This window comes from Arachis duranensis, chromosome 7 (genome assembly GCF_000817695.3).
Source record: "Arachis duranensis cultivar V14167 chromosome 7, aradu.V14167.gnm2.J7QH, whole genome shotgun sequence".
NCBI classification, from domain to species: domain Eukaryota; kingdom Viridiplantae; phylum Streptophyta; class Magnoliopsida; order Fabales; family Fabaceae; genus Arachis; species Arachis duranensis.
The window spans coordinates 35,076,721-35,089,211 of record NC_029778.3 but is presented as its reverse complement, the minus strand read 5'-3'; the positions used below and the strand labels follow the sequence as shown (position 1 = coordinate 35,089,211).

General features: G+C 36.4%; 1 protein-coding gene across 3 annotated transcripts in view; it reads left to right on the top strand.

Annotated features, from left to right (window-relative positions):
- Positions 1–8,716, top strand: part of LOC127740634 (uncharacterized) — a 21,374-nt gene extending 12,658 nt beyond the window's left edge. The window contains exons 4-9 of one of the 3 annotated variants that reach the window (XR_008001297.1): positions 4,421–5,277; positions 6,016–6,545; positions 7,383–7,460; positions 7,557–7,664; positions 7,750–8,160; positions 8,633–8,716. Coding sequence is in view for 2 of the 3 variants with exons in the window: in XM_052251855.1 (XP_052107815.1) it covers positions 4,421–5,277; positions 6,016–6,320 (1,162 nt within the window). In the remaining variant the exon portion in view is untranslated. Of the gene's footprint in view, positions 1–4,420; positions 5,278–5,488; positions 5,655–6,015; positions 6,625–7,382; positions 7,461–7,556; positions 7,665–7,749; positions 8,161–8,632 lie in introns of those variants that run through there. The other 2 variants (XM_052251855.1, XM_052251856.1) reach the window with 2 other exon arrangements.
- Positions 8,717–12,491: the final 3,775 nt, after the last annotated feature.

The following is a 12,491-nucleotide window of genomic DNA, read 5'->3' as shown; positions in this document are numbered from 1 at the left end:
AAATGAGTAAATGATATAAAAATCCTCTTCCGGGCCCACTTGGTGTGTGCTTGGGCTGAGCAATGAAGCATTTTCGTGTAGAGACTCTTCTTGGAGTTAAACGCCAGCTTTTATGCCAGTTTGGGCGTTTAACTCCCATTTGGGTGCCAGTTCCAGCGTTTCACGCTGGGATTTCTGAGGGTGACTTTGAACGCCGGTTTGGGCCATCAAATATTGGGCAAAGCATGGACTATCATATATTGCTGGAAAGCCCAGGATGTCTACTTTCCAACGCCGTTGAGAGCGCGCCAATTGGGCTTCTGTAGCTCCAGAAAATCCACTTCGAGTGCAGGGAGGTCAGAATCCAACAGCATCTGCAGTCCTTTTTGGTCTCTGAATCAGATTTTTGCTCAGGTCCCTCAATTTCAGCCAGAAAATACCTGAAATCACAGAAAAATACACAAACTCATAGTAAAGTCCAGAAAAGTGAATCTTAACTAAAAACTAATAAAAATATACTAAAAACTAACTAGATCATACCAAAAACATACTAAAAACAATGCCAAAAAGTGTATAAATTATCCGCTCATCACATACTTTAATTTTTTTGATTTGTTAGTTTTGAAGTTGCAATTTAACTTATTATATTTGTACTATAAATTCTATGTTTCTCTTTATTTGTTTTACTTCAATGGGTTTCTAGAGAATTACTTCTAAGACTAGGAACTATTTCCCAACCTAGTTACAAGTCTTTGAATGTCCTTTTCATTGCCCATTCCCTTTGTAGCGAATAATACACTGCCTCCTCTATTCTTCTAATCTTCACTTTGCGACCCCTTATAAATTTTCCGCCTAAAAAATTTAATAATTATCGATTAGGTTTTGTGATATGCCAAAGGATTGGATGGATCTACCGAGGTATAGCGAAGAGTATATCAATGGTGTTATTAGTTTTTTAGACTTTGCATACTCTGAGGGAGAACCGGACGGATGACAAATTCAATGTCCTTGTAAGAGGTGTTGTAACATTAATTGGTATAGAAGAGATGTGGTATTTGACCATTTAGTAGCCGACGGATTTCTTAAGGGATATAGAACATGGATTAATCATGGTGAATGGGCAATCCCGATGGCGGTTGACGATGACACAGATGATGAAGAAGGTGCACGCGATGACATCGAAGGACTGCTTAATGATGCATTTGGAGATGTATCTCATGCTGAGGGTGTTACTGTAGGTCAAAATGAAGGGGCTAAAAAGTTTTACAATTTAATAGATGGGGCAAGTCAAGAGTTATACCCAGGTTGCAAGAAGTTTTCTACATTATCTTTTACCATCCGTCTGTACTTGTTAAAGTGTTTGCACGGTTGGAGCAATGCCTCCTTCACTTCACTTCTTGAGCTATTGAAAGAGGCAATGCCTGACATTAACATACCTTCATCTTTCCATAAGACAAAGTCTATGATAAGAGATTTAGGGCTGGATTATAACAAAATTGATGCTTGTCCTAATGATTACCTCCTGTATAGAAAAGAAATAAAGGATGAAAAATAATGTCGTGTGTGTGGAACTTCTCGATATACTGAAAATTCCAGTGATAATAGCGAGAACCAACCTGACAAGAAAGGTCGTCTTATTCCTGCAAAGACTCTGAGATACTTTCCTATAATTCCAAGACTTCAGAGATTATTTATGTGCTCAAAAACGGCAGCTAGTCTGAGGTGGCATGATGAGGAGCGCGTAAAAGATGGGACGTTAAAGCATCCTGCTGATGGCTTGGCATGGAAGAACCTTGATGAAATGGATGAAGAATTTGCAAAAGAATCTCGCAATATTAGACTAGGCTTGTCAAGTGATGGGTTCAACCCATTTCGTAGCATGAACATTTCATGGAGCACGTGGCCCGTGATGCTGATGGTATACAACTTGCCTCCGTGGATGTGCATGAAACCCGAATAATTTATGTTATCTTTGCTTATTCCTGGGCCACAATCACTTGGTAAAGACATTGATGTGTATCAACAACCATTGATAGAAGACTTGAAGTTGTTGTGGGAAAAAGGGGTCGAAACCTATGATGCGTCAAAGAATGAGACCTTTCACATGCGGGCAGCTCTTTTGTGGACAATCAACGATTTTCCTGCTTATGCTATGTTGTCTGGTGGAGTACAAAGGGAAAGTTGGCTTGCCCTTGTTGCAACAAAAATACCAGTAGCTTACAACTAAAACACAGTCGGAAGACAGTTTATATGGACCATCGTGTCTTTTTACCCATGGATCATCCATGGAGAACCAATACAAGGTCTTTTAATGGGAAGCTGGAATTAAGACCCCCTCCACCTGTTATAGAAGGACCCGAAATTTTTGAGATGCTACAAAATGCTGAGAATGTCTTTGGAAAGAAGCAAAGTACATCAAGTAGTTTCCCATGGAATTGGAAAAAAAGATCAATTTTCTTTGAATTGCCTTACTGACACAAGAACCCACTGCGTCACAACTTAGATGTCATGCACATAGAGAAGAATATACTTGACAGTGTAATTGGAACTCTCTTGGATATCCCAGGCAAGACAAAGGACCATTTGAATGCTAGATAGGTATCTGGAAAAATCTTCAACCAAAGGAGGTGAATAATGGCAAGAGAACAAAGTTGGCAAAGGCATGCTTTTCTATGACTGCTGCAGAGAAGTCAGTTTTTTGTGGTGTTTTGAAGACAACAAAGCTACCTGATGGCAGTACTTTGAATATATCAGGCTGTGTACATCTAGGAGAAAGAAAAGTTTATGGGTATAAGACCCACGATGCTCACTTTATGCTTCACTATTTACTACCAATACCGATTAAAAGCATCCTTCCTGATCATGTGGCCATTCCGTTGATTCGACTAAGTTCCTTTTTTCGTCGCTTGTGCAAAAAGTTCATCACACTGGAAGAGATAGATTTACTGGAGTTAGAGATTGTGGAAACATTATGCCAGCTTGAGAGGATCTTTCCCCTTAGTTTTTTTGACATAATGGTTCATCTTCCCATTCATTTAGCAAATGAGGTGAGATTGGGAGGTCTGGTGCAGTTTTGTTGGATGTATCCTCCAGAAAGATACATGTGTACATTAAAGTCATATGTTCGCAACAGAAGTCGGCCCGAAGGTTCTATTGCAGAGGCATATCTGGCTGAGGAGTGCTTAACTTTCTGCTCAAGATACTTGCATGGAGGTGTGCAAACAAGACTTAATAAGCGGCCTCGAAATGATGATGATCCTAATGAAGACGAAGTTGTGCCATCAAAGTTGTTTTCTAACAAAGGTCATTCATTAGGCGTGGGAAATGGAGAACCAATTAATCTAGATGACAGATCAATTGCTCAAGCCCATGTGTATGTATTACACAATTGTGAAGAAGTGACAGATTATGTTAGGTAACTTAATTAAAATTTTTTTTATTCTGATCAAGTTCACCCATATTTTTTAGATCAAACCTAACTATTACTAATTATAGAGAGCATGAGGAAGAGGTTAACAATCAACGGGGAACAAAATGGAGAAAATCAAAAGTTCACAACAAAACGTTCGCGCAGTGGTTTGAAACTCGTGCGAGGGATCCAAATGTGCCTTTCTGGCTAAAAGAATTATCTCGAGGTCCAAGCTCTGTTGCAAGAAGATTTTCTGGATATGTAATTAATGGATACAGGTTTCACACGGTGGAACGTGAGGCAAGGAGAAAAACACAAAACAGTGGTTTCACATTAACTGCTTTAACTTCAAACTTTGCAAGTGCTAAAGATCAAAGTCCAATCCAAGACAATGTAGCTTATTATGGCAGGTTGTTTGAGATAGTAGAGTTAGACTATTTTGGGCGTTTTAAGGTTGTCTTATTTCAGTGTGAGTGGTACGATGCTGGGAGAGATAAGTATGGTCTTACATTTCTTCACTTCCATAAGAAATGCTTCCAGGTTGAACCTTTTATACTAGCATCTCAAGCGCATCAGTGTTTTTATGTGCAAGATCCATATGAACATAACAAACATTATGTTATAGAAACTGTCCCAAGAGACTTATTTAAAACAAGCAACGAATCTGAGTCTGAGGCCCGTCAAACACACTATAGTGAACAACACGAGCATATAACGAGCCCTGCCATACCAGCTAATGATCGTGAACTTATTCTGGAGAGGACTGATTTACGACCCACGGTTATTGAAACGGTTCCCCAAGTGACTTCTGCCCAAGAATATGAGGCAGACTTCATTGGAGATTCTGATTCTGATTGATCATCCTAAGCAATTTATTGCTTAATATGTACATATGTATACTAAAGTTTTCTTCTTCACATTTTTATTTGTAAGTAATACTTATTTTTTTTGTTAATTTTTCAGTCTCTTATATTTTTCTCATATTGATTTTGATGGGTATATTAACTCTACTTAACTAATTTATTTGTGTAGGAATAAGGAATTTATTGATCTTAAAGCTACATCAAGTAAGAATTTGCTTAGACAATTCGAGGCTAAGAGACAAAGGATTGTGTCTGAACGCAAGAAATATGAAATGGAAGCTGCAGTTGCTAATGACAAGGAGAAAGCTGAGCGAAGGGTGGATGAACCTGAAAGTCAATTGGAGATGCGTGCAACCAAAGGACTGAAGAAATCCACGTCAAAGAGGTTGGATTTTAGTCATCTGCAAAGCACATTCGACTCTATTAGTCATAGGACTAACTCCACGCCTACCACCTTGGAAGTACAGCCAAACATTCCACCGCAACAGCCAGAAAATAAAAAGAGAAAGGAGCTATTGACTATGCCTACTGCTGAGAAAGTCAAGAATGGAGTGCAAGGTGGAAAATCAACACAAGGCTTGAAGAAGTCTAAGCCTACAAACATGGAGGCAGATGAACTTACAAGGAAGCTCGAAGCAATTCGTAAAATGAACAAGGATGTGTCAACAAGTCTAAGCCAAGAGCGGAGTTGTCCAAGTTCTACTCAACTCACAATCAACAAAGGGCAGCAGCAGAATATTCAACTCACAGATGAAGAAACTCAAACAGGGCAAGTTGACACAACTTTGCCTTCTCCTGAAACTACCCCACAAAATGAAAGTGCAATGTTGGAGCAAGAAATATCAACAAAGGGTAAGAGGATGCCAGGAGTAAAGGCTACAACAATTGACGAATTCTTAAAGGAAAATGGGATAGATGTGAAAATTGAAGGACCAAGCACTGAACTAAGTGAGGACGGGGAAGAAAGCATGGCACTTGATAAAGACTATTATCAACATGTGATGGAGGAAATTGATGATGAAGAAGGTACTGTTTTGCTCTGTTTTTATTGATGATAAATATTTATTTTTTTAAAAAAACTTATAGAAAAACTGGACTGATAGATCTAGTTGTTTGAAGCTGCGACTACTTGCATTGTGTAAACACTTTATGATTGATCCCTACTACCATTAGTTTACTTAGATTCTGATATGACACATGTTTGAAGCAAAAAGCACTTATCTTAATTACTTTTCAGGTGAATTATTATGTGGAATTTCTAAATCTGGAAGCTTTAATTAGCAACATGAATATCTCTATCTGCCAATGCATGTGGAGTATGTAATTTCATAATTGGCCAGTGCCCCAATGCAAGTTATACCTTTTTACAAATAGATACATTACGTGTAAGTTATGTAATTACTATAATCATATATATCATGCTTGAAAGTGACCTGCCCATCATGCTTGAAAGTATTTTATACTTTCTTCTATTATGACACAGAATAATAATCTATTATCCTACAGCTCTGTAATAACAATAATAATCATCTTTTTATGCGTATTTTAAAATTCAGTGAAGTCCATGATGTGGAATGAACTTAAAAGTTGTGTGCTTTGATCGATTTCTAGAATAGCTAAAACTTGTCCACTTCATGGTATCAACTACATAGGTCAGATTTATAATTTTTATAATTTTTATATTTGTGTACTTGTTTGCTTCATATGCTTGTTGAGCTCGAGTTAATTAAGCATAATCTGATGTTGACCAATGAATGAAACTAGGAGAGCCAAAGAAGAAGAAAACCCGTGGAAAAACAACTTGCAAGGAGATTTATGCAAGGACTATGGAACAGCGAGAAGAAGTCACTTTTGATCTTGGACAGCCTGTAGGACCAACCGACGAAAGTGTTTCTAATTTAACTAGTTTTGTTGGCACTATTGGTAGAAATAAAAGATTTGTTAGTCTTTTGTACACTAGTTGGCATGCTATTCCTCCTAAAGCTAAGAAGTTCATGTGGGACTATGTTAACGTAAGACACTTGGTAATTATTAATTTCAATTTTTTTATTCAGCACAAGAGCATATAACAATTACCTATAATCATGCATACCAAGTTTCTCCTCCCAGACAGTGGAGAAAAGTGGGTAATACAAGCGATTCGAGATGCTTGGAAGCGGTTCAAAGGAAAGATTAAGCAAAAGCACTTCGTTCCCTATGATAATATTGAAGATATGGTGAAGAATCGACCCCCACAAGTACCAGAAAGTGGTTTCATAAAATTGATCTATTATTGGAGTCATCCTCTAATCCAGGTAAAAGACTATATATGTCGACTTTTCATGTGAAACTATTTGACTATTGAAAGAGCAATTTGGCAGATGAAGGATCTGATGAGTAGCTAGCTTTTTAGTTCTTACACATAATCTCTTATTGCAGAATAGCTTTTTCCCTTGAATTTACTTTTGTAATTTTTCTGCATCTGATGCTTCTGATTTGGAAGTGGGGTTCTGGTCTGTTTCATACTTCATTTTTCAAGTTTGAGATTGATTTTTTCCTCTTTCTTTCTTTCTTTCCCTTCCCACTGAAGTTATATATAAAATTTGAGTCTTTCTTACTTTAATATGTTAAGAAATTATGTATAAATTTTGTTCACTGTATCTATGAACATATATACTCTCGAGTCTTGAGTTTCGTGTCAAACTCGAGTGTTCATCTAAATTCATGGAGCTTAGCTAAACTCGAATCGTCAAACTCAACCCTGATTCTTTAAGCCTTCAATCTGGAAACAGTTCTAAATTTGATACAGTTCTTTAAGCCTTCAATGTGATATAACACTTTCTGCCAAGTTATTTTTTTTATTTAATTTGAGTAATAGATTTTCTCATGAAAATCACATCTGAATTTAGCTTTTACTGGATTGACTTATAGGTCACTGGAATTAATTGATTGAATGATGAGGGGTTGGGTTGTCTTATTTTACACTAGATGAGATGTCAGGTGCTCCAATGTATTATAAATAGATCTTTTATGCTTGCTTTTGGGTATTGTTCAGTGATTTAGCTTAATAATGCAGCCTTGCTAGTAGATTTTCCTAACTTATTATGCTGCATGTTTTAGTAACTGTATGCTAACTTTTTATTCACTTCCAGTCAATAAGTCAAAGAAACAAGCAATACAAGGAAAATGTGAAGTTTCCACATCGCATGGGGCCTATCAATTTCGGAAGAGTACGAGTGGCTATGATAAATAGTATATTTATATTTATTAGAATTTATATTTGCATAAATTGAAGGAAGAAATCGAAGTATGATCTTATTTTGCAGCGAGCAACAAAGGAAACAAAGGAGGAACCAAAAAGGTTTGAGATGTTCATTGCTACCCGAACAAGTCGGAAGAGGAAAAAAGTGGATGAGGAAACACAAATTGCTGTTGTAAGAGTTCATTAAGTCATTCATAATTACATTTCAAATTTAGGATACGGTAACTAACTCAATTTTAAATGTTTCTTCTATGCAGGAAGACTTCCAACACCGCCAAGTTGCTGGTGAAACAGAAGAGGAAGCATTTGAGGCCTTATTCGGGAAAGAACAGCCAGGTCGGATAAGGTTGTATGGAAGATCTGTGACAAAGACTGATTTAAAAAAATATGCTGAAATTAATGAAATCAAGAATCAGCACAAAGAGGAAGTATCCAGTCTGAAGGATAAACTTGGACACATGGAGGCCCAACAGCAAAAATAATAGGCCAAACAGCAAAAACAAGACGAAGAGATTCATGGGTTGCGAAATATGATCAAGTTATTACTGCAGCGATCGGAACCTGGAATGAGGCCAGAAGAACTAGAAGCTTTATTACAAGACGCCCAACAATCTCCTATTGATGCGAATAGTGGCTATGGATCAATACATTTTCCGAACTTAGATGTGGTATGTCCTTATCTATTCCTTGTTCCATAGTTTTTACTTGCATTTACATTAATTGCTATGGCTGAAAATGTTTGTTGGCTTTATTAATACTGAAGTTGTATTGCTATAGCTGAAATTTGTTTGTGTAATTCTGGTGGTTGTATTTTTGATTTTGTGCATTTGGTACATATGAATTTGTCCCTATATCTAATTTAAGTGTGAAAGTCTGGTTAATTAGTGCATGAAGAATGCTTTAGGGACATATCAGGATTGTGTTAAAGGAAATGAAAAAAAGAAACACCAGTAGATTTTCATGGTTTGAATGAAACAAGATAATACATAATTCCTTGAATTCACCTCTTCTGCCGTGACCATGTTACTTTTTTTAGTATATGCTTTCTTGGTTTACTATGACTACGTGTTCCATTTAATTTTTATAATTACGAATGTCATTATGAATATTTTTTAACTACTTTTCTATATAATTATGCAGGGTAACAATGAAGATTAAGCTGACTATTATTGTGGTTTATTAGCTAAGATAGAGTGCTATTTAGAATCTTTACATGTATGGTTGACTAATGATTTTTATTAGAAGATACCTTTATTGGCTAAGTGATATTATGGTTTTGATATGGCTATGCTTACTTTAGTTTGAGTTGTATGAATTTTTACAGTTAATTATATACACAGAAAAAAAGACCTAAGGCTACACTTATATGTATAGTAGCTATAGTATACAAAAAAAATGAGACCTAAGGCTACACTTATATACAGTAGCTATAGTATACAGAAAAAAAAAATGAGACCTATGGCTACACTTATATACAGTAGCTATAGTATACCAAAAAAAAAGAGGGACCTAAGGCTACGCTTATAAAAAGTAGCTATGGTATACAATGGGGCTACGCTTTACAAGTGATGCAGTAGCGTTGAAAAGCGTAGCCTATTCTGGAAGAATGAAAGTTGAAAAGCGTAGCCTTTGGTCCTGAACAGCATCACTTGAAAATCATAGCCTATTCTCAAACGCCAAAAGCGTAGCCCTTGGTGCAGAAAAGTGTAGCCTTTGAGAATAGGCAACGGCCGAATAGGAATCACCCCAAAAAGCGTAGCCGTAGCCCAAAAAGCGTAGCCGTAGCCTAAGGCATCATTTTTTTTCACTTTTGGCTACACTTTTCAAGTGTACCTGAATTGGTGTTTTTCTTGTAGTCAAAATAACTAAACTAGGAGAGTCAATAATATCATCTGGATTCTAAGTTTCTAAAGAGACCAGCACTTCTAAGTTTCAATGGATAGTAAGATGTCAAAACTATTCAGAAGCAAAAAGCTACTAAGTCCTGCTCATTTAACTGAAACTGAGCTTCATTGAAAACTCTGAGATCTATTGTGTCTTACTCTTCTTTTTATCCTACTTTGTTTTTAGTTGCTTGGGAACAAGTAACTGTTTAAGTTTGGTATTGTGATGAGCGGATATTTTATACGCTTTTTGGCATCACTTTCACATAGTTTTTAGTATGTTTTGTTTAATTTTTTTTAAGTTTTCATAGCTTTTGGCGTTAAATTCACATTTTTGGATTCTACTTTGAGTTTGTGTGGTTTTGTTCAATTTTAGGTATTTTCTGGCTGAAATTGAGGAGCTGGAGCAAAAGTCTGATTCAGAGGTAGAAAAAGCACTGCAGATGTTGTCCAAATCTGACCTCCTTGCACTCGAAAGAGCTTTTCTGGAGCTATAGAAATTTAAATGGAGCATTCTCAATAGCATTAGAAAGCTGAATTCTAGAACTTTCTAGTAATGTATAATAGTTCATACTTTGCATCAGAATAGAAGGCCCAAAACGGGCGTCCAACGTCAGCTTCCTGCCCCATTCCAGGCGTCTAGCGCCCAAAGGAAGAGACCAGTGTCCAAACACACAAAGAGGACCCCTAAAGACCTTATAGTACGTAGATCTCATCATAGCTCAGCCCAAACACTCACCAAGTGGGCCCTAGAAGTGGATTTTAGCACTAAAAGATTGTTTTACCCTTCTTATGTAATCCTTAGTCATTAGTTTAGTATTTAAGGGATATTTTACATAATCATACAGACCTTTTATGCCATATTTTCATGTATCATTGTGTTTTCTATCAGTATTAGTTTCTAAGCCTCCTAGGTTGAGGGGAGGAGCCCTGCTGAGTTCTATGAATTAATAAAAGTATTACGATTTCTCTTCAATCTGTGTTTGATTAAAATCTAAGATGTATCTTCACTTTTCAACTTGAAGAATGGGATGATCTGTGACAATCAACTCCGTTCTTCGTACTAAGATCGCATGCTTAACAACCACCCGTGTTCTTCTTGGGTTCGTGTGAATACGTGACTGGAAAGCATCGAACAGCCAGTTTGATTATACATCTCTTAGACGGCTAATCCACGACTTCATTGGGGACTTCTCGAGACACCAGTTCAGTCGACGTATGGGGAGATTAAGGGCTCTATGGTAGAGGCTCGAACCTAAGGGTGCAGCATTCTCTGATCCGGAAGATCCGACCTTGTATGTGGTGTTTTGAGTAGGATCATTAAAGAGAATGGACTGCAGGAGCTTCACCCTCAATCATAATGGATCCGTACTAACCCTGGGGTTCAGATCTGGAGGAGAATGGCGACCGCGACCGTACGGCGTTGATCATATACAGCCCTGCCATAGAAGAAATCATTCACAATTGAAGAAGACAGTAATATCAGAGTTAATCCAGAAGGACAAAGCATCTCCAAGCCTTAACCACCTTCTTATCATAGTTTACACGACTTCTGAGTTATGATTACCCTTTTTATTTATTTCCTTTTATGCAATTAAACATATCAACATAGTTTAGATCTTACAAATCCAACAACTCTTCTATTTGCCTGACTAAAATCTACAAGATAACCATAGTTTGCTTCAATCCACAATCCTCGTGGAATCGACCCTGACTCGCTCAGGTGTTACTTGGACGACCCAGTGCACTTGCCGGTACAGTTGTACGAAGTGTTGGGATTCGTGCACTACTTGACTAGCCATAAGACCAAAATTGTGTAGGGCTAATTCCAAACTTCAGCATGTTCATCATTTGCATATATCTGCCTCTAACATTTTCCTATGAGTAGGCGACATATCACTGAATTGTGTGTCTAGTAGATCATGGTTATGTTCATCAGAGAAATAAAAAATATGCCACCTTCAAGTTTCAGGTATAAATTTAACTTCCATTTAGGCTTTACTTCTAGTTCTTGTTTCTAATCTAGGCTCCTTCTTCCTATTTTCTATAGTGTAATACTTCTCCTCCATGAATCCTTGCCGATGACATACAAACTTTAGTTTGTAAACCTCACCCATACTATTCTTGAAAGTTTTATTCCTCCTTGCACTAAAGCCCTTAGAGAGTACTTCGAATAAAAATCAAATGCAACCTGCAAAGTAGCATAGTGATATCTACCAATTTTCTCCACATAATTTTCAGTGAAATTCAAAATTGTAATCTCTTATACGAAGTTAATCACATACGCAACTACAAGGGTATCTTCTGATGGATCAGTTTTAGAAAAATACACTCCCTCAGTAAATTCATATTTGAAATCTTTGTTCGAATTCATACTGTTCATCCATCATATCTTGATCACATACTAGCTCTTCTTGTTGGTTAATGTCATCGTCTTCCTGGTACTACTCATCCATCTAGAATTCTGTAAATATATTTAACATCTTAAAACTGTCCAACGAAAAAAAATTATTAATAAACTACATCATATACCATAAAAAATAAAACCCATACAATGAACGAAGCATTAGATAAATCTTTATGGAATTGGCTGAGCGTCATATTAAATCGATGCTAATTAATTCGATTTATTACTCCGCTCGGCCAATTCCATAAATCGAATTCATCTAAATCGATCTACCATGGAATATAAGCTATATAAATACTATCAAAACGTTGAGCGTTTATTAGAGTTGGATTCACAATGATAAAAAAAAAATATAAGCTATATAAGTTCTTTTAGTCTAATAATCTAATAATATATTTTAAGTCTACATTTTTAAATATTGCTAGCTAATTAATAATAAAAAATAATAAATTTTACTTATCTTATAGTATTCCTCAATGTATGTGAACTACTAAAAAATAAAAAATATATGTTTTCATTACTCAATCGATTTCATGAATAATGGAATCGAAAAAAGGAATTGCAGAATAAAAGATTCTATTCATTAACCTTGATTTTGGAATCAAAACAATGGATTGTTTCCTGAACAACGTAAGATGAAAAAGACTCTTTCATGAACTATTCGATTACTACAATGAAGAAATTGATTGGATTTCTGTAGATTGCAATT